This window comes from Lycorma delicatula, chromosome 3, assembly GCF_047948215.1.
Source record: "Lycorma delicatula isolate Av1 chromosome 3, ASM4794821v1, whole genome shotgun sequence".
Classification (NCBI taxonomy): domain Eukaryota; kingdom Metazoa; phylum Arthropoda; class Insecta; order Hemiptera; family Fulgoridae; genus Lycorma; species Lycorma delicatula.
In genome coordinates, this window is record NC_134457.1 from 180,569,086 (window position 1) to 180,597,000 (window position 27,915).

Genomic DNA, 27,915 nt, shown 5'->3' on the forward strand with positions numbered 1-27,915 from the left:
AACAAAGGTCTTCTTTTAATCTTCATTATCCTCATTATTATATGCCTTGAGCCCAATATACATGACAGGCAGTAAATATAAAAATGTAAATGATAAGCAGTAAAATAAATGCGTATGATAAACTTGCAAATTACAAACAATGATAAAACAAAAAAAATCTTACTGTGAAATTAGTTTTATAAAATTATTTATCTGCTCCATGCAATGCCTAAGAGGTCTTTTTATTATGCAGCTGACGGGGTGAGGTAATTCATGAAACAAAAAATGTTTAATGTTTTCAGAGTTGTATGAAAAGGAACAGAAATAGATTTGAAATGTGATAAAACTTGAATAAAATAATAAAAATATAAGATTAAAAAGTTGCAGTATATTATGTACAGTTATTAAAAACAATTATACAATATTATCTGATCCTCATCAGTATTATAAAACAAAAAAACTTCTTTTTCACAAAATATAATTTTCATTAAAACTTTTGCGAGTAAATTGTTAATATAAACTCATTTGTTTTTTTACATAAGTAAATCAGACTCTTGTGAATAATTTTAGTGCAGTTAAAAAATCAAAAAATAATTCTTTTAGTAAGACTTTTACATATACATATTTAAACAAAGATTCACTGTACGACTGTTCCTAATTTGGTTTCATTAAGAAAGCAATATTCGACTAATTCTTTGTAAAAAGCCACACAATAAATTCTTTATGAACTAATAAACTGTGCTTAAATCTAAGAAGATAGGTTAACTGCATAACTAGTAAAGCCTCATTTAAGACAAATAATAAAGAGAAGTTTTAAGTTAATATAAGTCGAAAAAGATAAAAGCTAGAAATATTGACTTAAATTTTTTTGAAGGACGAGGATGTTTTCTTCAAGAATATTTGACACGGGTATTTTTTCTGTTGATAATTTAAATAACTATAAATGTATTCAAGTAAAATTTACTGGTCAAAACGTTTTGAGATATAATTAAAATCTCAACTCCTTGTTTAGCGATTATGAAGATACATATTCTGTTCTTAAGGTACCCTTACTGCATAAAAGAAAGTAATAATAAAGTAGCTTCTGGAAGTCAAAAAAAAAAATACATCTCTGCTGTAGCTTCAGATATTTGGACATCAAATTTTTAGTTGTAGCAGTATTTCTGAATTTACTTAACACAAGGGCAAAATAAATTTTGGATATTAAAAACGTGTGTATAACAAGAAGAAATTGGATTGCTTGAGTGGTGGAAACATGAAATAGGAGGTAACATTACACCTGCAAAAGAAAGGAAATTAGTGATTACAAGTGCTAATGAAATTGTACGCAATGGATTTTTCAATAGTGTAAACAATTTATTTTTTACTTTCAATATACTGATAACATGGATTGACAGATTTTTAGTTGGGTCTATTTCACCCCTAGGATAAAAAAATACATATATTTAAGTAATGAAATAAATCCACCTAGAGAAGTAAAACAAGATTGTTTTTTAAAAGGATTAGGATGATAATGATCAATGTGTCTACAAAGTATTTTACCATGAGTACTTTACAAGCATGTATAATGACGTTCCTAAAGCTGTTTGAATAGAAGGATTGTCTCTATCAGATTGTAGAGGTGAACATGAGTCAACTAACAAAAGCAAAACTTATGAAAAATAGTTTATTATTGATTTACTACCTACAGATTTCATTCATTACATACAGGAACAAAATTCAGACAAAATATATTTTTTCTCCTGGGCTGAACCAGTCTAAGCTGTAGCTAAGAATGCATTTTACAATACATAACAAGTAAAATATGAAACTAGCTTCTCTCTTAACTTTTAAGTACTAAATATTCACAGACATTAAAAAATACATATAAAACAAGCGATAATTTGGAAAATAAAATAAAAATTCAATATCCAGCTGGGAAAAGCAGATTAGAAGTCAATTATGAACTGTATCATGATAATGTTAAAGAATGTAATAAGCTGTATTTAAATGATAAAAACAAAACAGATGTTAACCTCTCTAACTCTGATTTACTGAAGATAAATCAAAGGTTTATCAAGTACTTATTTAGATAACTACTACTCTGCTGTTACCTAAGCTTTGATTTTATTATAAGTGTGAGCTCTGGACTTCCTGTCTTGTAATACATAATTCCTCAGTAAAAAAGTCTATATAAAAATTTGAGATGAGATCAAATACAAAAAATTAAAGCTTCATGATGAGCATGTGTGTTGGCATTTAGTTTATTAAAATACTTCAAAATGATTTAATAACAAAAAAGTAGTATGTCCTTTTCTGGTTGTATATTGTAACTGGATGTATATTGTTCTGTCAAATAATTTTTTTTTTGTGAGTGATCACAATTTTAATAATGCAGTGAAACATTTTGGAGCACCAGATAAATCAAAACCAGATTGAGGAGTGGATGTTTAGCATAACAGCAGGCTGATGTTATTAGAGATGCTAAAGATAATACCTTGTTGTAACTGAAATGGCAACGATTGAGTTTTTTTTACATAAGTGTTTTTTTTTTTTTTAAAAATGGTGACTCGAAGGAAAATTAATAATATGGAGAAAAAATGAGTTAGTAAAGATTACAATAACTATTGAGATCAGAAAAGACTATCCATTATTCATATTTTTTAAGTATTGTCACTCATCTATTGAATCCTTCAGCGAGAACCCTCAACAATTTTAAAAATATGTTGTACATTTTAACCACACAAATTAATTACATTATTACACAAATTAACTTTAATTGAGGATCAAACTTAATTTAAAATTTAACTTAGATTTTATTTTTGAAAGAGAATTTATCTTTAGAAGATGCAAGCATTTAATAGTTGAATTACTGTTAATTTGTAACAGATATCTTAACAATAATTATGATATTAAATAATTTTATATTTGTTTTTAGGATATCTTCCAGGAACTAAAGCAGCAACTTCTTTTATAACAGGTTTAGAAATGGGAGATCTTCGCCTGCCTCAGATATCTTTAACTTCAGAGCAACTGCTAGAGTTAAAAAAAGAACTTGTTGATCTCAATCTGGTGATATAATTTAATATAATAGAGATCGATAGAAAAAAAAAAAAAATTAACTGTCACTGTAGGATTCACTTAAACACAGTATTTGTTCAAGTTTATCTTGCCATTCCAACAGTTCAATTCCTGCATCAGCAAGACCATGTAATTCTTTTAAATTAATTCTATTAGCTTCAAAATGTAATGAATCTAACATTTTACTAATTGATGTTGTACTATGTAGTCCAGCAAGAACGGGTGCCTCATTTACACCTGAAAATTAAAAAGACAATCAATAGTTAATTTGTATCACATAGTTATGAATTTATATAACTTTTACATGAAATTTATGCAATATTAATGTTAACTTATTACAGAATAGATACAGATACCAAACATGGTTACTGACCGAAGATAATTCAAATCCAAGTTTACCTAATTTTATTAAGAGGCATCAGGAGCTCCAGTGTTCTAATTATTAAGTTATTAAGCAGATAGGATAAAAAAATTAAACAGATTTTAAGAGCATATTTTTAAGTTCACGGTCAGTAAATTCAATTACAGAAGCTAGATTAGGAGATTTTTTAGGGGGGGGGGGGGAAATGCTTTTGCATTATCATTGCCCAGGTCAAAAAATTAACAAAAAAAGTCCCTTCTCAAATATTAGAATATTAATAATAATAAAGTAAGCTTAAAACTAAGATAATAAGATTAAAACTAAAATAATAAAAGAAATGTAACCATTAGGATAAAATATGTGACATGAATATCAAAATAAAATCAAAATTGACAGTTGGTTATTGTTAAACCTTACATTGATTCTTCCTGGAAGTAATAATACCTGGTCTAGTACATTCTTATCATTTCCTAGGATGCAACGAATGTCCCTTGGTAATTTAAATTTACAACGTAAGGCTGCATAACATATGCAGTCCACAAGGATGTGGTGCACTGTTGCATTGTGTGTGTTGCAATGGTGTGTTTTCTGCTGACATAAGGTATCTGCGAGTAGCTCTGGTATGTCCTAATCAAAATCGGCACAGGACCACTTCCTCTTGGCAAATTTTTCTGCATGAAGAGTCCCATAGTAACACTATATCTTTGATCAGTCGAACTTTATTATCCACTGTGCCAGAAAAGCAATAAGGAAGATACATAGTAGAAATTGAAAGTGTAGTTAGAAAAGTGTGTTAAAATTTAAATGTAATAATCATGCTGAAATTAACATGTCAACTGCTATGCTACATCAGAAAGCAGCCCAAACATTCTGGATGTACCACAATCGATAGAAACAGTCTATGTTACAGCCAAAACAGACTCCATATTAACATTTATATTTATTATTTTTAAGTACAAAATTTCAAAATTATGGTTTTTACCTCTAGATAGGCCTAAAAAACATGATATTTCTAGGCTTATACAATGGTAAGAAATGTATTTTAGCATTCAACAATTTAAATCTACAGAGTAATACACTATGGTATTACAGTAATGTAATTTAATGTAGTAACAAACCAATAGCACAGGTACATTATGAATAAAGTAACATGTGGTCTACAAAGACTATCAAAAATTTGCTGTAACATATTCAGTGCCTAGTGGACTCACAAGTGATTGTGATGGTGAGGTTCTGTATTAGCATCTAAATGTGCATAAAATAACATCTTTGCTTATGTATTGCAATAATAAAATTATGTTAAATTAAAATTATTTTAAAAAATAAATAAATAAAACAATTGGCTTTCTTCTTCATTTAGAATAGGTAAATATAAACTATGATTTCTAGTTGATGGGATAGTCTTAAAATTGTTGATCCAGTTACCTATGAAATAATAGCTGGAAATTTTGAACAGGTTTGGCCAGCAGCAGTAGTAGTCTTTTGGCTAGTGTTTTATTCATCAGTAATTGTTGCAATCTTTTTTCATCATCATTGTCAACGTTTCATTCATAGTCATTATCATTGCTTAACCATAGTTTGTCTCCATTCATTACTTCTGTTTTCTAAAAATTCATCTTGGTTCAAAGTCAAACATTACTTTCCACATATATTCTTGTCTCTTTATTGGTTAAGATGGATTTAATAATTAGTCGTGATACTAACTAAACTTGAAAACTGACTAAAAATTCATTTTATTTATAATTCAAACTATTTGTCACAACAAAATAAATAGCACAACTGAAAGCCAAAAGAATGATTGTATGAAAGATATTAAGATGTCAAGCGTGAATCTAGCACTGGTGGGGTGTGATAAGGTAAGTCAGCTGCCCCAATAAGGTGGTGCCCCAAATGCAACCATACCACCAAACATGTTAAGAAAAGAGTTTAAATAAATATAAATGGAATATCAAAACATAGCAAACAAAAAACAAACATTTATGAACCACTACAAATTTTTTTTTCTATTTGCATTCATAAAATATAACAAACAACATAAAAAAAAAACAAAAAACAATCCGACTTAGCTATGAACAGGCCAGTTTGAAAAAAAAAATTAGTTCAGAAATTAATGTAAACTTTCAAACTGGACTGGCTATCATCCTGACTTACTCATTTTGTAAAAAGTAGGATCAGTTTTATCTTAAACAAAATTTAGTCACAATAAATGTTTAGATTGCAACTGAAACAATCAAAATGTTTAATAAATTTTATAATTTTATAAAGCCTACTATTATTATGTTGTAATAATTTTTCTCATTATTAATGATCAGATTTCTGTTTATTATGGACATTTTTAAATTTAGTTTCTAATAAATTTATTTTTTAACCAAATTTTAGAAAAGATCGAATCTGATCGTTATTAATTTTGCCCTTGGCTAGATCTCCAATGAATTACTGAATGAGTTCACAATAACAATAAGCAGAATTGTTTCTGTGAAGGAAATTGGGACAACTATTCTTTTCCTGGTAATTTCAACCCACACTCCAATCTTCTGGTCATTTAGAGGAATTTCACATGACATGTGGGTTGTTGGCAGATCTTAACCACAAGTTTTGTGTCTGCACATACACTTATAAATGGAACCATGCCTCATCAGTATAGAAAAAAGATTGTTGGAATTGTTCGCTAGAAATCACTGAAACCATTCACAGTGCTGAATTCATTTTCCGTAGACTGTAACTTTAGAACTGCTTTCACTTTATGTGGAATGAGATTGAACTTCTAAAGAACTGCCTTGTGTGTAGTTGCAACACCAATATTTTTCTGTTGGGGCAACTGTGACTATGTTGTACAGCAGCAGATACATCTACGTTTTTCTTCATCAAGCATTGATGGTCTACCACTTGGGTTACAGTCCTTTACTGATCCTGTCTCCTTAAATTTCTTGATTTGCACTTTTACACTATGTTGATTAGGAATTAGTATATCTGGAAATTTATAATTGTATTTATATAGATGCATGATTACTATTTGAACACAAAATGTACATGAATCTAAAGAGGGTGGGTAGCTACTTTTCCACATGCTTATTAATAAATCTTGTTACAGAACTGGAAAGCATTTTATTTCATATATGTTTACAATGTACTTTTCTAGTTTACATGGATAAATTCACTGGGTACTCTAAAATTCTCCATCATTTCCATGATTGGACAGCTAATCTTTTTCTTTCAACTTTTCTCTCTTTACAGCCAAAAGTGGTATTACCCTTTTATTGTAAGTAATAAACATTGATCTTTTGCTAATGAAATTGATTTCTATGAAGATTAACTTTAAAAACTTTCTATTTTGATTAGTATATATATATATATATATTTAATATAGTTTACATACACATATATTTATATATATTAATACTGTACTTTTAAATGGATTTTGAAGTCTTACACTTCATTAAATGGACTGAGATTTTGATTACTTCTTATCCTCTGCAGCAAAGTTTTCCTGATAATGTAAGTGAAATTTTACAAATAAAAACAGTGATATCTATGTAGATGATAAATATGAAGACATTTTTATTTTTCTGTTATCATTATTGTATGGTATTGATTTGTTATAGCGTAATGTGATTCTGATACTTAAGTATTTTCATGCAATACTAGAAGAAAATTAATTGGAAACAACAAAATAGATAATACATATTCTTTCAATCGATGTAGCTTGTACTTAATAGAGTTTACTTAATGTTGTTTCTCTGTATTCCTTTTTTTTTATTCTTAAGATTAAGCGTTCAAAAAAAAATTAATTTGAAAAGCTCATTGTAGAATCAATATAAAATAAAAGCTCAATCACAAAACAATTCAAATTAACGGGGGAACAACGAAAAAATGTACTAGGGCTATGTAGTCTGATCACATGTATATTATTAAAATTAAAAAAATAATTAACATTAACAATACGAAAAATAATTAATTGTTTAACATAAATTGAACACATTAAGCATATCAAAATTATTCTGAATCATATATATGGAGTCATAGAAAACACATTTCCACACTACTCGTCTGTCATATTTAAAAAAATATAAAATAAAGTAATTAACATTAACAATACAAGAAAATAATTTTTTTAACATTAGTTAAACATATTATTTATATCAGAATTATATGGAATCATATCATTAATTTTTGTCTTCATATACATAAGGATACTTTCCTCCACATATAAAAATAATGATGATCTCGCATCGAATACACCTGTTTACCCAGTCTCACTGTCCTGTCTCATCGAACAAAGAACACATCACCACTTCCGTGCGAACCAATTCAAATCACGTCTCCACTGCTAAATTCACACTAGCCCCGAAATAAAGAATGTCAGTCTGGCTTCCCCCGCCCGACGATCGTTCGTATTTTATGCACGTACACACTTTTTTCTGAGAAAGTATACGCACTCACCAGTCCACGATGACATCACCGCCTGGCTATCCAGACCATGTCATACATCAAAAAACAAAGATGTAATACAATTTCTTATCAAACTAATTACGTTTATTTAACTATTAAAATAATATAATACTATTGCCTATTCTCTGTTTTTAATATCAGCTAAGCCAAATGAATATTAACTACTTTTGAAAATATTGAAACTTTTTTCTTTATGACATAATATAAATATCGTTCGTAACCAACAAAATTTAGAATGGTTACATATTTTATAAAAATTGGTCTGCTGATGATGCAGTTAAAGCTCTTCTGAAAGTGTTACAGACAGATAAGTGGGTGTTCTTACATTTTACTGAACTGTGTCTGGTGGATTTAAATGTTTATTTGTTAATAGTTATATGAGTTTGCAAAAATAATAAAAAATATTATCTTAGTACAATATTAATATACCATAGTTCTTAAAACATTTTTATTATCATCTATGTACTTTAGATAATTTCATTTACCTTTGCTCTGATCTTTAGCATACTGTTTAAGTTCTCCTTTAACTGAAATAAGTTCTTCATTAAAAATAGAAGGAAACGGTGTATGTGTACGTAAAGTTGTTTCACAACTACTAACATGGGTTGATGGTGAAGGATATGTATAATGTGATATAAAGAGCCTCATCATCTCATCAATGCTTCGGCATGAGTATGCTGAGTTGGTTAAGTCAGCATCATTGGCAACTTTCCTATTAAAAAAACAATTATACAGTAAATTTTATAAAAGCTGAAACATAACTTAGTATAAATTTTTACAGCTTATTCAGTAAGAGTAAGAACAGATATCACTGCTGTGAACAAAAGTATCTTTCTGGCAATTAGCAGTTTTGATGATTACAAATCTAGTTGAAATTCATTGTCTAGTGCATTTTTAGTCTTACTACTCAAAATAAAGACACTGTGGGGATTTTCATAAACAAGAATATATGATATTCATGTTGCAACAAAATAGTTATCTTTAAAAAGTAAAATGACTATTGAATCAAAGTTAGGTTAGGTGCTGCATTAGGTAAACATTACCTTTGTTTTAAACAATTCAGTCACAAAAATATTTCTGTTTACAGTTAAGACAATCGTAAGTCACTCGTTGCTGGTATAAATTTTCCTATATTTAGAACCATTTTAGTCATTTTTTGAAGGATAAAATTTGTACCATGCACTTTTTATCACTATAACTTCTGCATCAGAAGTTTCTGGAATAGGCAAAATTTTATCTTGTTCTTGTTCCACTTTCACAATGTTAAGCCAACTCAATGTTCTATAGTAATGTATTTTCTTGATTTTATATATAGTGTAATGAGTGATTTTTTCAATTCTTGTAAATAAAATCTTCTTTTATTTGTGAATTTTTATATTTATAATTTTTATATTTAACATGTGAATTGTATGCAGATATGTAGGCATGTTGTAAAAAATTAGCACTGGCCACTGGTTGGTTTTATATTTGCAAGTATATATGGCTATCAGTTGGTCAGGCATATCTACTGTAGTTTATAATCTGAAATTATTTGTGGTTTTTTCCAGTTCTTGTGGTTATCTCAATTAATTATTAAGTCATTATTACTTCATTTTTGATAGAATTGAAGATAGGATGAAACTCAACAAGTATATTATCCAAAAAGATAATGGATGTCATGTGACATCCAGATGCATTTTTGATGTTTTAGGTAGCTTGTTGTCTGTGTTGTTGCAGAGGCTCCACCTTCTACTGATTCTCTCTTAGAAAGTATATTTATGCTTGCTGCAGAACTTCTTTGCATCACTCCACTATCCTCATCATAGTCATTACTACTACTATCTTTGTACTTATATGATTTTCAATCTCTAACACTTCTTCTCCACTGCGGAACTGATGATGAATACTTATGTATTCTTAAACTTCACTCTGTTTTATTTGATTTGTTTTACTCATATTTTACTATGCAAAACAATAGAATCAGACTAAATAGACTGAATCATTTGCACCTATATTTATAGTACTGTGCATGTTATGTGTGCAAGTGACATATAGACATGACAAAAATTCTTGTTGAGACTTGCACAATTACAATAGTCGTGTAAAATTTGTAAACCTATTCATTTACAAAATGCTTATTTTCTTGGCTTTTTTTAATGAATCATTTGTTTCATTTAAATAGCGTTTCATAATTGATGATGATGATGATGTAATATATGCAAGTTCAGACACCTCAAACTTTCAAGCAAACAGGATCATTACATGTAACCACATATCCCCAACCCACCTCATCCATAGTGGGTAAAACTATGTAATATAATATAAAATATGCATCGGGTCACATTGATCTGTACAGTACATTTGTAAAAAATTAAAAAATAATATTTAAAACAATATATGGCTAAATCCTTCAAAATAAAAATAATAAAGTCCTCCTAAATAAAGTAAAATCTTCAGCAGAAAAGAAATAAAAAGGACAAAAACTCTTGGTCATATTGACTAAAACAGAACAGCAGGGATAATTTTTTGTCTCTCTGGATGCACAACAAGATGTTATCAGTCCTTAGACACAAAATTACTATTGTAAATAATTAAAAATTAACAATTAAAATTTATCTTAAAAATTAAACTGATGCAAAATGCTAGGTATGCTAAATGCGAAATGTAACCAAAATAAAAAAAATTCAAAATCTAACATGAAACAACAAAATTGCCATATATCAAAGGCTTAAATGGGAAAACATATTACAGTTAAAATCAATTATTTGAACCCAGATGCACGGCCTTAGGAAATCAGAAGACATTAGAAAACATTGATTCATTGTTGTCTAAGATATTTAGAATGTTAGACACTAGTTTAAACTTCTGATACAATGCCGCATAACAAACACAAGGGTGTAAGGGTGCCCTGTGCCCTATTTGCAAACGGCACATAGTAACCTCCTCTCAATGGTTATTCTTGCATAAGAAGCTCCATGGTGACACATTGTTCTTAACTGGATGAAGTTTATTGTTGATGATAGCACTCCATTCACTTTGCCACTCATCATGGAAAAATTTTAGAAAACAAAGAAGGTCATCAGAAACAATGTGATTAGCGAAAGGAGGCTGCTAACAAGCCTCGTTTGTCGCATTATCAGCACGCTTATTGCCTGAAATTCCAATATGGCTGGGATCCAACAGAAGCTCACACTTGTGTTTCGCCAAGTTATTTCAGAAATGACAGATTGTACATTACAGACAACAGGGTATCTGCAGTAAGATACTCATGGAATCTGAATAGACAAATTATGTGTTGAATTGTTGGGCTAATTATGTTTAATCCCGGTCAGGGATGGCATTTTCAAATCATTCATCTCATCCTCTGAAGTAATGCTTAACTGTGGACTCGGAGGTTAAACAAAAAAAAAAAAAATTATGTTTAAGGCCTTATTAATAGCATACTGCTTCGCAACAAAAAAAAACACATAGGAAGGTAGGAAGATTGAATATGTATGTTCTATTGCCAACCACAAAAGCACAGCCTACAGAGTTATTCGTGTTTGGAGCTGTCTGTATTATAGGATCAAGATTCATGCTACTTACATCATAAAATTCTTCTTGTAAGACAACCGGATTTGTCTAGTTTTTATAATATCTACAAACAGTTGAATGTGAAGGCTACCAAATTCATTTAAGTAACACAATGCAAGTACATAAGTGGATATTTAAATGAGATAATAATTGAAAAATAATCAAGAACACAAAATCATCCTCAATGAGAGATCTTTAATAGTCTATTGAAACATTTTAATATTCTGTGTAACAGTAACATGTTAAGCTTAACAACATTTTTAAATGAACCTTTGGTAACAAAAAATCTTGGTGCTTGATGAGCTCTGAGGTTGCTTACTTTAGATCAAAAACATGTTTATGTGCCATTTGGGTGTTTTGATACTAAAAAGTAAAGTACAAATTGTATGACCTCTTACACCAGTATATCATTACACCCCTGAGATGATGGAGGAGTGACAATGACAAGAAAAGTAGAAACTGATCTGAATAAGGGAAAATCTACACAAGTAATATAAGTCATTTTATATCATCACTAAGTTTGCAATGCGTAGAATTAATCTATTACATTATTTGGAAAAGAGGAAATTAAACAATAGTGAATATTATATTAATAGAATTATTTAAAATATTAACAAAATTATACCACTGCAAACTTAGAGCAGTAAAATCAGGAAACTATTATCTTGGGCAAGAGCAAGGGAAATCTCTGGAAGAAACGTCTTGAAAATAAAGTCATGTAGAGTAAGGATAGAATAAGAATGTAAAGATAGAAGCCATATTTAATAAATCATTTTCTATACAACATTATGTAAATAGTAACAGATGTTACTATTTGGTGTTCAGGAATTAGCTTGTGCTAACTATTTAGTTCATTTTAAAATTGAACTACTCTACTGAATTGTTTATTTTTTTTGTGACTTTGTTATTGGTAATTCGAACTGATGTTTTCTATCTTTTCCTCCTAAAAAATTGAGTGTAGTATGTTTAAACGTCCAGTAATATACATATATTTTTAATGGTGGAAAGATTTCTAAGATATAGTATTAACAAAATGTAATGGTATTAAATTGTGGGTTATAACCTATTACTTATTACAAGAGCAGAGAAAAAAGTGTTACATGTAGAATGCTGAGGTGATTAAATTGTTTCATCAAAATACTTTTTTTATACAGTGTTTTGATATTACATTTATAATACTAATAGCTGTTAAGATACCAGAGACACTGCAAACATGATGTTGGTCTTTCAGCTTGGAACTGAAACGCTCAACTAAAGATCAATAACTGGTTGATTATTTAGTATTGTAAAGATGTGATCATCTGTAGAAATAGCATTTACAATTTAAATTAACAGAATGCTTTATTTATTCAATGTTTTGGAAGACAGACAAAAATCATTTATAAAATGTTTTTCTGACTAGTCTGAATTGAGGTTTAAATATAATGAAGTATAAATGGAGTCTAAATATTATTTAGACGATTCAAATAATTCTAAGTTAAATTTGCATTTCTTATTGCAATTACTTGGAGTGATAGCCATTGCATTGTTTATTTCTTCACTTTTCATTAATTATTTATTTGCTTGTTTGTTATTGCTGTTATTCTATTTAATTTTAATTTATATTTTTTTAACAGTATCTATTGGTGATGACTATTTAACATTCAAAGTTGCCATCTAGGTTTAAATTAGTTTTTAGCAAAACAAATTTATGAACAGTTTCCTCAGCATAAACATGTTTCCAAATATTTCAATAGCCATTTAGCACAGCTCTTTATATTTATTCATTATAAACTAAACTTGGGGTGTGGACTGATAATTCAACTGAACTGTTGCATGCTTTCCAAACCAGAATTAGAAACCATATCGCATGGTAGTCTGTTAAAATATAAGAAAATAGAATAGGTTATCAACTGATGGAATTTTTGGTGGGATACTACTTCAGATTGTAATTATAGAATTGAATTCTGTTTTCAATTCTTACGATCAAGGATCCTGCAGAATAATTTGCTACTGTAATATTAATAGCAAAAGTGTTTTACAAAGGCTGTCATTTCAAGATATGCTTGGGATACAGTAGTTCATTCATACTTATAAAATGACAGGAATTATTTTACTTTTATTACTAGATACTTCAGAACAGGGAAAATTATACTTGTCTTCTACTTTCACAAGATTTTAATTCTTTAAAGCAGTTTACATTTAAAAATTTGTCTCTGAGCTGAAAATTCTGTCATAGTTATAAGTATATGTAAACAGAAAAGCAAAATTACTTTTCTATTTACAGAATTAACGAGTGTCTTCAAATAGAGAAAGGTTTCTTAAAATTACCACTAATCCAACGTCTGAAATTCTAGAATCAATGAAACATAATCAAAATATTTTTGTTTCAACCTTTAAAAATCCTCTTATTTTTTTCCTTATTTACTGTTAATTTAAGATAAATAAATTTGTGTCTTTGTTGGTATTTGTTAAGACTAACTAAAATCCATTAATCAGTTTGACTGTGTGATGGGATGTATGTAACAGTGCTAGTATTTTCTTTGAAATGTTTATTTCATTCATTTGCATGCTGTAAAAGAAGTAGTGAACATTATAAGTAATTTTATAAACTCCTTTGAGGTTGGGTGTCAATGATTAAATGCTAATATGTTTATTTCGTTAAAAATTACAATTTAAAATCTTTCAACGTAATTTATGTCTTTCTACCTCCATGAAATTTAGAATTTATATGAAGCATGTATAAAAAACCTTTTTTTTAATTTTTCAATTCACAATTATGTGAGAACATGCTAAAAAAATATTGGGTGATTTTTTCTTATACAACACCATTCTAAAATTAAAAATGGTGATAAAGGTTAATACAGTTTTTTTTTTGTTTTATGTAACCATGTCAGTTTTTTGTATAATTTTACAACAGCAAAAAATTAAAAAATTTTACTTTATTAAAATTAAAAACTATCTAAATAAATAATGTTAAATTACCCAATGAGCCGTTGTTTTGATACTCCTCTCAAAACAATGCTTTGTAAGTCAACTCTCTCAAAATCACAGTAAGGTGTTACACTGTTGAAAAATGGGCCATTCCACTGTTCTAAAGTTTTTAATAAACTGTGGTCAGGACCCATTGGGAATGGAAGTGAAACACTAACAGCTGTTGCCGCTCTTCCAATTACACGTAAACCAGATGTCATATCTGCTAATCTCATAGTTGTGTTTTTTAAGCGATAACCTAGTGTCAGAGTTTCTAATGCAGCTGCTAGTATAGCACTACTGTGATAATTTAATTCTGGCTGAAAACAAAAGAATACTTTTTACATTTATATTTTACGTATAAACATTAAAACCAGTAGAATGGATTAATAAAATAAACCATTATAAACATAACACCCAAAAAACTAGTAATGTTTTACTAACAAGAACAAAGTTGTAAAATAAATCCTTTAATACTTGTTTATAGTATAATATTACTTAGTATGGCAATTAACAATCATTATACTTAATCCTGGGATCACCAAGCCCAAGCCCTGCAATGAATAGAGTATTATCTATGCATCCACCAAAGGAGGGACATTTTATAGCCACCAATGATTCTGATATGTACGCTGACATTACTGTATCACTTTAAATTAAATTTTATCAATAAATAAGTTAACAGCAGTAACTCACCTTTAATTTAAAGAAACTAAGCTTGAAATAATACAAAAATAAAATATTTCAATTAATCAGATTCTTTATTTTCCCATAACCTACTTTATGTACATGACAGATTTTTGTACTAGGTCTAAGACAAACATATTTATTTGCATATAATACAACTTAGTGTCAACTTACTATTTAAGCAGAGATCTTATTTATCTCAGTAGAGAGCAACTTTATGCAGGCATTCCTCAGTAAACCACTTCCCTCTAACTGTTGTCTGAATTTCCAACACAACTTGCTCTAAAATTCCTTTCACACTAAAAAATATTGCCACCATTCTTTTCTTCACTGATCAGGATTTTCGAACAGCCACGAGGGTCTCATCTTTGAACACCTACACTTTGATCTGAATTTGGTCGGGATATCAAAATAATTCAGCCAAGTTTCATCACCTGTCACTATACTTTTCACATAGACCAATTTCCCACTTTCAAACTTTTTCAGCATTTCACGGTACAATGAAACAGATGTGCTATACAATCGCCAGTTAAGTTATGTGGCACTCAAAGGGTACAAAAGCTTCTAACTTGAAGGTGATTTTGCACAACAGCATGAACTGCTGATTCATTAATGCCCAAGGACACTGTTGTTTAGTGGTGGGTTACATGCCTGTCTGTCTCAAGCATTTTTCGTACTGTAGCAATGTTTCCCTCAGTCACAGACTAGGGGAGGTAATCTGACCTTAAAGTGTCCTCAAAGCCAAAATTTTCTCTTTCAAACTCCCAGTACCACCTAAATACTGTTATACTATGAGGACAATCCTCTCCAAGGACAGGAATCATTTTCTCTAAACAACGAGATCAACACAACCCACGTGCAAAATTGCTGGCATTCAGTTTTTGACCACATCAGTACTTCTTTTCATTAACACAGCTAAAAAGCAAATGACACTGAGACAGTTACTACAGTGGCTACAAAGCAAGTTGGAACCTGTCTAACGGGCACACTAACTTGTAACTGCCTGTGATGATCTGTTGTATTGCATAACTTTCCTAGTGCCTCTTGTATGTTAATATACCAGACTTTTATATAATAGTCTTACTGTATTAAAGGATAGAAATGTACATAGTAGAATAAATGAACCACTGTTTTTGCCAAGGTTCACCTCCAGAGAAAACTAATCAATACTAATATTATTAAATTTAATCTAAGATCATTTCTGACTACCAAGAAAGATTTCCTGGAGTAAAAGAATGTTATAAAAGCATAATACAAGTTTCATAATAGGTTTCATAATATACAGTTCTAGAGTATTTCTAACAGATAACATTTGCACAAAAAAAAGTTAATCACTAATAGTTGATGTTTACGCCGTTTGGCGTAAAGTTTCCGTTATTTTCAATGAATTCCAAGCTAGGGTGGGTCCCGTTGTTTTGTTACAGGAATGTTAAATTTCACTTTGTTTCGTATTTTGGGCTCGTCATTTGTACCTGTTTTATTATTGTTCTCGTGTTCGACACTCCCTCCGTCATCCTTAGTGACCGCGTCCATTCTTCTATCAAATTATTTTTGACTACCCTTTTCATACACCCGTTATTCTTTCGTTCCCAAACTACTACATGCAGACATCTCTTGTCTTTTACACACATTCTCTCCTGTCCACTACCTGGATCTGGTTTCCCCCTTTTTTCTTTCTACCATCTTTTCGGCAGAGTAGATCCAACATTTCACCAGTGCAGTCGCCTATGGCCATACTCTCCTGCAAAATTTGTGATAATATTCTCATCCAAGCAGAATCTCAAAACTTGTCACTACACATCTGAGATTCTACACATCATTCTACCACTAAACCACATCACACCTCTGTATTCCTGATACACCAGTACGGACTACGCCCAGGATTACTGTATGTATTCATGTATCTGCATTCACGAGTTCGTCTCTTAATATTATTTGTGTGCTACAGGCAAGTTCAATTTTCATTATTACGTTAAACAGTGACTTTATCATTGAAATTTGTGGAACATTCAGTTCATCATACCTCATGCCTTATGATTTCAAGTTTAGTTAAAAGAAAACCATTTATTCACTTAAATGCATTCATGACAGGTGGCTTACCTATTTTACATGTTTAATTATTATGATTTGTTATTGTAATTAACTCTATAATTTTTTTCTGCAACTTGTTGATCGCCGAGATTAATTCTTTGCTGCTTATGCACTGTATTCATCATACTTCTCGTAAATTAACCTAAAGCAAATTACTCCTGATGTGCTGGTATGTTTTAGGACTTTGTGATTTTTGTATTTTCAAGAATGCTTGTCTATCAAAATAAACTCCATTTATATTATTACTTATTTTAATGTGATCATATTGTAATTTATCGCCTTCTATACTGAAATTATTGTAATTAATGTTTTCTAAGCAAATGAAATCTGTTCATTGCTAATCTTCATAGTACAGTATATGTTAGTAGTGCAACTGTTTTCCAGTTCCACTTTCTATTGATGTTATGTTTTAAGTATCTAATTTGAAATTAAGATGTTTTATGTTCTCTTATTTTCAGGCTCTGTACATTGTGTATTTAAAAAATGTTTATTCATGTTTTTTCGTATTTAACATCATTATTCATTTGTTGATTCAGCTGATATGTTAAGTATTATTAAGCTATGTTAATTTCATAATTTCCTGTTATGTTTTAAGATCATGATTATAACATAAGTTCATTTGTTACACTTTCAATAAAGTCCAAATTCTTTTGGCAAATACTAGCTGTGTGTTTTTTGTTAACTTTACCCAACAGTTGATCAAGAATGCTTTCTTCAATTTATAAATAAAAAGTTTTTATATTAGAACTATATACTTTATGTAAAATGTTTTATACTGTTACCAAATGTATGCCTAATTTAATATCGGCGGACGAACACAGTAGCAACTCAGATGTGAGCTAGTGTACAGTATAGGTACAAGCTGATATGCTCCCACCGTGCAGATGACCGCACAGTTCTCCCATCACAGCGGCGCTGCGACCCCACCACTCTCAGGGTCCAATAAAAGAGCGTGCACGAGAGTGAATTTTCAATTCATTGTCGACCACCACCTTGAGAAGAGCAAGAAGAAGAAGGTGGAAGAAGACAGAAGTTCCCTGGCTGCCTTAATGTGGAACCTCCCGGTGGATGTCAACATCCCCACTGGAAAAGTAGGCCTGGCCGACCCGCTGAGGGAGACGCTGGATGTGAACACTACCTTCCTGCTCCAGCTCGGCAGGTTTCAATCACCCTGGTTAGCAGACTCAGCAGCAGGAGCTGGCCCAGCGTGGGATTGCTTGGGGAGAATCGCCTCGGCCGTGCCAGCGAAGGACTGACGCCGACCCAACACTGTGGGGACTCTGGGGGCCACCACTGCCATGCTGTAGTGGGGACCCAACTGCTGCTGAGGGGAAGCCCGGTCTGACTTCAATAGACGAGCCACAACTCCCCGACTTTGCTGGAGACCAGCTTCTGAACCCAACAGCTCTTCTCAGAGTTAATGCAAAAAACGGTCCTTTTCAGGGCCCCCACAAGGTCATGAATTACAAGCTGTTGAAGCCATTCGACGACAACAAATCTTCTTGGGGCCACAAAAAAAGGCCCTTTTCATGGCTACCGTAAGGCTATTAAGTGCCGCGTGCCGTCGAAGCCATTCGGCGACAATACACAGGTATATTAAGGATATGATCATATCAAAAAAAAAGTAAAAAACATGTAAATACTTAGTTATTAAATTATCTTTTTGCTGGATAGTGTTTTTAAAATTTTTTTTCTGTTCTATTTGAATATTCATATTTTTTATTTTCACTTTATTTTTAATATGATGATATCCCTAACATGCCTCATGTAAATCTACAATTATCTGACAAAAAGAAGCTCTTTGAAGTGATTTTAGCACTTTAATTGAAATATCTATTAGCTACCTTAGCAAGTAAACTGAATTTTAACTTATAAAGCACAGAAAGTTATAGAGTTTTATATGCATTTATGGATAAAGCACAAGATAACTGATATCAAGCTCGCTATACTATGATACTGTAAGTGTAAACTTGCAGCAGTAAACAGCAAAAAGTTTAAAATCCTACTATTGGGCTGTAGAGATTCCTAAGCAACATAGATAATAAATACCAGGAGTGTGGAACCAGGAACTTTATAAATTAAATGAATTATTCTTACATCATAATTCAGGTATGGATAAACTCTGAATTCTTTTGGTTTCCTCCAGCCTTCTTTAATAGGACTAATTGGAGAGAACAATGAAGACAAATCAGGAAGAGAGCTAACAGTTAGTGCAATATTGACAACTCGTTTTGAATCTTCAATTACAGTTGTAGAAGGAAAATCAGCTGGTAAGCAAAGAAAGGCCAAAACGGCTTTTGTTGCATACTCATCATTAATGTACTGAAGACAACCAGAAGATAATCCAGAAAAGCCATCATGTCCATCAAGAAGCACATGAAATCCCTGTAAAGAGAAAAAAATGTATATTAATCATCAAGTAACAATATTTTCAAATTAAGTTTTAGTTCATATCAGATACGAATTATTAAATTATTCTTCTATTTACGACTACAGAAAAAGTAACAAAGTGACTAAGAGAAGCAACTGCTTTGTCTACTTAATTAATTCAGTGATTTGAATTTGTCTGATACTTCATTTTGTAATTTCAACAGCTTTAAAGGATTCTGAACAGTATCTGGAATCCTTGGCAGAAACTTAATTTGCTGATAAAGGAATTAGGCTGTGTTGAAAATCAGTAGCTTATTTCAGTTTTTGAAAAAATTTTCTTATTATTAATTTTATAGTAAAAACAATGTTAATGAAATGAAAAAACCCGTTTTAAAAAAATCTTGATTATCTTCATTGAATAGCATATCACATAAAAATTTCAAAACATTTGCTGTAACAGTGAGACAAAACAATCTATGTTACTGTAACTAACAGTCATAATGGGGTTCTGAACCACTACAATTAACAGTTAAAGGGTCCTGGGTAAAATAATAAACTATCCTGATATACTCTGATGGCAGGTTGTCATCTTTTCCATCATCCATCCATTTCCTTACCCAAGATCTCTTCTTCTCCATTCTTGATTAGTAGATACAGTCCTGATCCTACCAGGTTTCTTCATGCTGAGGATGCTAGGATCTGAAGAGCTGATGCACCTCTTACATTTGGAAAGGAGTTATCTGTAGACCAACGTGAGGACTCTATTAATGTAATGGCTCTGCAACAAGCCTACCGGGTAAATCTAAGCTTTCTAATCTCCCCAAAAATACAGTTGTAAGAGTTTCTGTTCTATACATTAGATTTATTAGAGTACTCATTTACTTTTTGAAGCATCTAGTTTATGGTTGTTTACGCCATGCGTAAAGTTTCGTTATTTCCAATGAATTCAAAGCTATGGTTGGGTCATGTTGTTATTACAAGCATGATGCATTTTATACTATGTTTCGTTTTGGGCTTGTCTTATGTGTTATCTGTTTGTTTATATTTCTTCGGTTTATTCGAGACCTGGCGTCAGCCAGACGGGCGATTTCTGTCATCTTTAGTGACCGCGTGTTTTCATTTCTCGCAAATTTATTGCTGCTCTCATACACTCCCTTTTTGTTTCGTTCCCATACTAATACATGCACACATCTCTTGTTGTCAACACACACACACACACTCTTCTGTCCATTGCTTTGTTCGCTTCCCCTACTTCTTACCACGCCAGTTTTTCTTTCTAGTCCTGACTTTCACGTTGTGCGGTTCCGCAACGCTGATCAGCTTGCAATTGTTTCTCTTGTATAATGTTTAATTATTTTCATCGCATTCATACCCACATAAACGTTGAGGTATTTCTCTGTCTAAATATTCTCTAGCTCTACTCGGCAGTGTCTCGTAATTTCATCTCAATGTTTTGTTTTGCCTCGTTTCTTCGTTAAGTTATTCTTCAAATTCTACATTACTTCTCTGTGGGATGTGTTTCAATCATTACAAGCTGTCAATACTGTCGACGCTGAATCTTCTCCAGCTTCTTATTACAATTTCAGCGAAGCAGAAGTTCTTCAAACTCGTTGCTACACATTTCAGACGCTCAGTCTTGCTCAACCTCGAAGCCACATTCTCACCTCTGTATTCCTGATACACCACAGCGGACTACGCCCAGGAATTTACTGTATGTATTCGTTTTACCTTCATTCACGAGTTCTTCTCTTACAAAAATTTGTGTGCTACAGGCAAGTTCAGTTTTTCATTACTTATTACGTTAAACAGTTATGTTATCTTTAAAATTTGTGGAACATTCAGTTCATCATACCTATGCCTTTCAAGTTTCAATTTCAATTTCATGTTTAGTTTAAAACCCATTTACTCACCGTACAGTCACAACAGGTGACTTACATAAAGTTGTGTCATCGTTTCAGCTGCAACCTATTTTACGTGCTCAATTAATTTCAATGCGATTATATTGTAATTAATTCTTTTTATACTGAAACTATTGTAATTTAATTATCTAAGTTAATGACATCGGTTCATTGCTATTTGTCATATTATACTATATGTCAGTAGTACAACTGTTTTCCAGTTACATTTTTCTATTGATATTATGTTTTTCTAAATTTACAATTAAAATTAAGGTGTTTCATGTTCTCTTGTTTTCAGGCTTTGTTAAAAATGTATATTGTCAAAATGTGTATTTAAAAGTGTATATTCATGTATTTTTTCATTTAACATCATTGTTCATATGCTGATTCAGCTGATATTTATTTAGCATCATTAAGTTATGTTAATTTCATAATTTCTTTTCATTTTTTAAGATTATGATTTAACTTAAGTTCATTTGTTTTCTTTCTGATTAAAGTCTAATTTCTTTTGGCAAATACGAGCTGTGTTTTTTTGTACTCTGATCTAGCATTATATGATGATTTAATCCTCGTATAATACATTATTTTGTTTTTGTAAAACAAAATATACCTGTAAGTTATCAGCTTCTTCCATGTAAGCTCTAATGCGTTCAGTCATATCATCTTGGTAGTTAGGATTTTTCCATAAAGAAGCTCCAAGTCCAAAACAATTAAATGGCCTAACATCATCTTTAAATTTATATTCATTAATAATGGCAAGTGTCCTAGGGTGATATAAAGTTCGCAAATAATCTGACCACGTATGAACAGAATTCTTTAAGTTATATAACTTTTGTCTGGATAAACTGCCATTCTCAGCACCTAAAATAAAGCATATAATTTAAAATAAATTAGAATTCTCAGAAAAGTTTTTATATCTTAAAATAAAAATACGTACAAAAATAAAACTTTTATATAAATCATATAGCACTAGACACATATAAATCCGTTTTACATGTTCAAACATATAACAAAGAAAACCCCCATGGAGGAAAGAGATTTGAAAGTTAAGGATCATTCCAGCAAGAATCATTTGGCAAGGAAATGAAGATGAGAATGGTAAACCCCATCACTGAAGATTAATACTCATTATAGCAAAATGAGCACAATTGTCATCCATCAATGGCAATTATTTTTATTGACAACAACAGGGATCAATCGTACAACTATCAGTACTTTGATCAAATCCAGCACTGTTTGGTTTAGAAATTCTCCAGTACTGGAGAAAGTAAAAAACTGCTATCATGAAATGTAACTCATGAATTTTTAGAAGAATTAACTATGCAATTGAATTATATAGATGAAATACTTCCATTTTGAGGGAAATTATTATTGTACAATCCCCAATTAGCTCAACTCATGAATCACTGGGCTGTAGGATAACATTACTGAGAATGTTAATTTAACTGATCCAGAATGAAGAGAAAATTGATAATTATAACTATTACTTAATTTCATAGCATTAAATGTCCATACTTGATCAATATAACTTAAAACTAACAAAAATATACTTTATTGTAGACCTTATTGATTTCTTATGAACTACATATCTTGATTTCATGCTGCACATTTTCTTCACATTTTATTCTGCACATGTTCTTATTTATTAAAGGAATTAGTTAAAAATAGCTGCAGTGAGTTCGGGTGGTTTTGGCTGACTAGTTTATAAGTTAATACACATCACATACTAATCAGTTCTGGAGATGTCTTTCTTTAAGATATTAATACCTGAACTAATAACTTTAGATAATCTTTGCGATATCACTATTTTATGGCAGCTCTGTAATTTGCAGAGGATAGGTAAAGCATCTATATTAGCAGATTAACATAAAACCATTGATTTGTTGTTGCTTCTATCCTGGGTTAAAATGACTTGTCTCCTGTGGTATTGGATTAGGAGGCCATTAATTTTAGAGAAAACTTGAAAATGTGAGGGCAAGTCAAAAATTATCTACACCTTTGCCTTAACACACCTTCAAGGTTGTCACACTGCCTTCTGTACAAGCATACTTAGAGATGATGTGGCTGCAGTCATGTGTGCAAAATTTGATCCCAATTGCATTACTTGCCTTCTGGATATTACAATGTAAACATGTCTGCTCTGCTAGCAGTTTGCACCAAGGATGAACAATGAGCAGCGATTCAATTTCTCTGGTTGAAAAGTGGGGCTGAAATTCATTGTAAACTTTTATCACAATATGGAGATAGAGCTTTATCAAGTAAACGTGTTTGTCATGGATTGAGAAGCTTAAAAGTAGGCAGATGAGTGTGATGCATGAAGTGGGAGCAAGACACCTATCAACCTCCACCATGGACAAGATTCAACAAGCTTGAGAAACATTTCTGGTGAATAGGCAAGTTACCATCGATGTGGTAGTGTCTTCTTTGAACATCAGTTATGGTTCTGTCCATCAAATCATCCATAACGAGCTCTGCTTCCATAAAGTTTGCATGCAACGGGTACCGAAACAGCTTACTGCAGAACACCAGCTCAAATGCATTGACATCTGCCAACGCTTACTCAATTGCTTTAACAAGGAAGGTGACACATTTGAGTAGAATAGTCACTGGTGATGAAACATGGGTTCAGTATTATAAATCAGAATTGAAAAGCCAGAGTATAGAATGGAAACACCCAGGATCTCCAATGAAGAAAAATTCAAGGCTGAGCCATTGGCGGGAAAGGTTATGCTAACCATTTTTGGGATGCAAAAGGGCCTATACTGGAAAGCTTTATGGAAAAGGGGACTACGATCAATGCATGAGTTATAGTGAAATCAAGTTGAAAAACAAGCTGAAGCCAACAATTTGCAACAAACACTGAGGTCTATTGTTGAAGAAAGTGTTGTTGAACGACAACGCCCGCTCATACACAGCTTTCCACACTATTTAAACCAATAACAAGTTGAATTTTAAGTACTGAAACAGCCTCCTTACAGCCCAGATCTTGCTCCCCCTGACTTTCATGTGTTTGGGCTGCCCAACGATACTTTGTGAGGTTGTTGATTTTCCACAAATTTACATGTACAGGAAGCAGTGCAAAAGATGCTTTACAATCAACCAAAAACCTTCTTCTTGGAAGGAATACACAAGCTTGTGGACCACTGGACTAAGTGCATCGAGAAGGGAGGTGACATATAGAAAAATTATGTACATGTTAAACTTCTACCTTTGAGAAAATAATAATCTTTTTCACATTCTTCTTATTTTTTTCTGTACCTGGTTCTTTTTTTTACAGTTTATATTCTGGACTACAGAACTTCAGCTTAGAACTTTATTAACATTATTAAAGTACAGCTTTTGTATGTTGTTTGAAATGGATATGGGATGATCCTTCATGAACTAGTGTAGGAGAGCTGACTATGGACTGATCCAGGAACTATCTCATGTCAGTCTGGAGGGTACACAATCATTCTTAAGGCTGATGTCTCTTGGGAAACCAAATCGCTCCTAAAATACACATGTCAGGTTTTGAGAAAAAGGAAAGTAAGGTACCTAGACTGCATTGTTACCATCAGCTGTTCTGTTGTTGATTAATAAGGGTCAAACCAGTCTTCAGGCTGATAAGTTATTTAAACAAACATCTATTTTGTTAGATAAATAAAACTATCACTAATGGATATTTCCCTATTGTTTACTAATGACATATACATTTACTAATACCATTTGAACAAACACAATTCATTTGAGATTCCTGTTCATCAAGTTCTGATAGAAATTCATTTTTTTTCATTTGAGGCATAACTTCCAGTTTCACTTTCTCTTGGTCCCAAAGTGCGAGAGAACTATCTGGAGCCTCTGTTGATTCATAGAGACCACCATCTTCAGGAAGAGTACCAAGACTTCCTTTTAAATCAGCCAATACTAAACGTGGAGTAAATGTAACCAAACCCTAATAAAAATAACAGAGGAGAACACGATTAGATTAATTCAGTAGTTGTATATATATATATATATATATATATATATATATATACATATTTTTAATTTTTTCATCTTTTTTAGTTTATTTCAACACTTTCTGTTTATTATGCTTCAAAAAAAAAGAAATTCAAGTTTCATATATATATATATATATATATATATATATAATAAATGTGAAATTAAAAATTAAAACAGATTGTCTTTAGGCCAAATAGATTAAAATCATCTAAAAATTTATCAGTTCTGTAGAGCCTAAAATTGGAGTTACGAGAGCTAAATTGGAGCCAAAATTAAATTAAACTGAGCTTACTTAATCTTCCAAAAAGTATTTTTTACCTTTTAAAATCAAATAACTAAAAGTTTTACTTAAATAAAGTTGCAATGGAACTGGAAAAATCTGGATTTTCAAAATAAAAAATTAACAATTTCCTTCATAAACATGTTCTTTCTATATTTAATCTTTTTTTAATCCACTATTTTGAAAAATTATGATAAATTTTAAATGTTTCTTAAATTTTATTTTAATTTAGTGATTTAAAAAAAAAGAAAGATTACATTATTACATTTTTATAAATAACTCTAGTTCTTATAAGGAGACAATTGATTTCAAATGATAATTTAAAAAATTATGTCTTAAAAACTATCAAATTTAAAAGAGTATCTGTTTTTGGAGTTAAAATTAAACTATTTATTTTTTTATTGATTGAAGGAAAACTATTAAGAAACAACCGACACTATATCTCTTTAAGAAAGGAGTAATTTACAAAACAACAAACTAGTCATTACGTTCACCTATAAGCTCACTTCTTATCGCATTTATGATTAATAATTCTATAAAGACATCCATTAAATATAAAATTATAAAATATTAGAGTTTTAGGGGAGGCGCATAATAAAATCAGTGAAGCAGAATTTCAATTTTCATTGAGGATGTGAGGTAGAAAATATTTTGAGATTTTGCACATCAGAAAGGAATGACATCATACCAGCCAACTGACTGATGATGAAAACAAACTGGTACATCCACTTGAAATATTATACAACATGGAATATAGACAAAGATTATAGTATTTCACACAAATAACACAGACACCAGAGTACAACAAATATAAAGAAACAAAAAATATATAGCATAAGAATAACTCATGTTTATTTTTGACAGGGAAGAAAAACATTAGTACTCGATTATTACAATGAAACTAAAAATAGAACAGAACTAATAAAAGTTGGAATAATTTTGTTAAATGTCATGTTAAAAATGTATAATACTTCATAAATTTTAAAATTGTTCTCCAAATATGAGCTTACTTGACGAGTTTGTCCTTCTCGAAACAATATATCATTGTTAATATCAGTAGTTTCGTCTACATTGTAACCAAAAGCTGCTTCCTGAAATTAAACAGAATTTACAAACACATTAAAATTTGTAAAAACTACATATCAACACAAAAAAAACAAAATAAATCTACAAAAAAAAAATCAAAATCTTTGACTATATACTTAATAGGTTTCCTAATCCATTAGCATCTGAGTAGGTGTCAATTAGAATACCAGTAACAGTTAAACAGCTAAATTAAAGCTCTGAAAAAGACAATCATGAAGTACTTCATATTTTCAGAAAGTGAGTGGTGTTTTTTTATAACTATATTTTAAAGTAAGTTACATACTTAGTTCATTAATTTTCTGTAATTTATAACATAATTACTGAAAAAATTATTAATCTCTGCAAGAAGTATTAGAATCATAAAGTAAACCATTAGCATCTAAAATACATGTTTTATATTATAAATAGTCTCAAATTAAAATAAATATTTCAAACAAAGATAAAAGTTCTAAGCAAGACTCAAACCACAAACTTTACTATTAAGTAGTATGGCTATAATGTCTGCATCCATGTTTTAAGTTTTCACATTTATAGGGAGGCAAACCACCCAAAATATTTAAACATAAAGTACATAATGATATGGTTATAAATGGTCCCACATTGATAAAATGTAATGAATAAATCTTTTATTCTCTAGTTTTGTGTCTAATGAATTTTGTAACCTGTAGATTATTAATAAAAAACTGGTTTAGTCTGTTAAAATTTTCTATTTTCGAATAATTTAATATTTAAAAGGCCATTTTGGGTTGTTTACTGTTTAAGTTTTCAGCACGTACACACCTAAATAAATAAATTTAATTGCATAAGTTGTGTGTAAGTATTGAAATTTTCTATTACCAACTAAGTAATATGTTTTGTATAGTTTTCTAAAAATGGAATAAAGCATTTTAAATTGTTCATATATAGAAAATAAACTTGAAAAAAACTTTATTTTTTTATAAGTTAAATACGAAAACCGAACTAATTAAAATTTTACCTGTACAGAACTAATTACAATTTTACCTGTAGATTCCACCAATGAGTTCCAATATAATTGGAATAGTGACCAAATTGTAAAGATATAATTTCTTGACCTTGAAAAGCCATTGAATAAACCTACTGAAACTAAATAATAAGTATTTATTATTTTACATTATACGAACTCGAATTTAGGTTATGTTTACACATTT

General features: G+C 30.7%; 2 protein-coding genes across 2 annotated transcripts in view; one reads left to right on the plus strand and one right to left on the minus strand.

The window, feature by feature from the left end:
* LOC142322256 (N-acetylneuraminate lyase-like) overlaps positions 1-3,798 on the plus strand; it is a 28,604-nt gene extending 24,806 nt beyond the window's left edge. Inside the window, exon 8 of the mRNA XM_075361131.1 lies at positions 2,897-3,798. Within this exon, the coding sequence (XP_075217246.1) occupies positions 2,897-3,039 (143 nt within the window). The 3' untranslated portion in view covers positions 3,040-3,798. The remainder of the gene's footprint in view (positions 1-2,896) is intronic.
* On the minus strand, positions 348-27,915 carry mst (misato mitochondrial distribution and morphology regulator). The gene is made up of 8 exons (XM_075361130.1): positions 27,749-27,915; positions 26,671-26,751; positions 25,102-25,330; positions 22,010-22,260; positions 19,229-19,516; positions 14,366-14,673; positions 8,335-8,561; positions 348-3,276 (listed from the first exon to the last, which is right to left on the minus strand). The coding sequence occupies exons 1-8, from the start codon at positions 27,830-27,832 to the stop codon at positions 3,077-3,079; spliced, it is 1,668 nt and encodes a 555-aa protein (XP_075217245.1). The 5' UTR covers positions 27,833-27,915; the 3' UTR covers positions 348-3,076.

Bases quoted from the DNA above. Each gene is read 5' to 3' on its own strand.
- mst (XM_075361130.1), bottom strand. From the start codon at position 27,832: ATGGCTTTTCAAGGTCAAGAAATTATATCTTTACAATTTGGTCACTAT. The intron at 25,331-26,670 runs GTAAGCTCATAT...TATTTTTATTAG, and splicing joins GAGAAGGACAAACTCGTCAA to GGTTTGGTTACATTTACTCC. The intron at 19,517-22,009 runs GTATATTTTGTT...TTCTCTTTACAG, and splicing joins AAGAAGCTGATAACTTACAG to GGATTTCATGTGCTTCTTGA.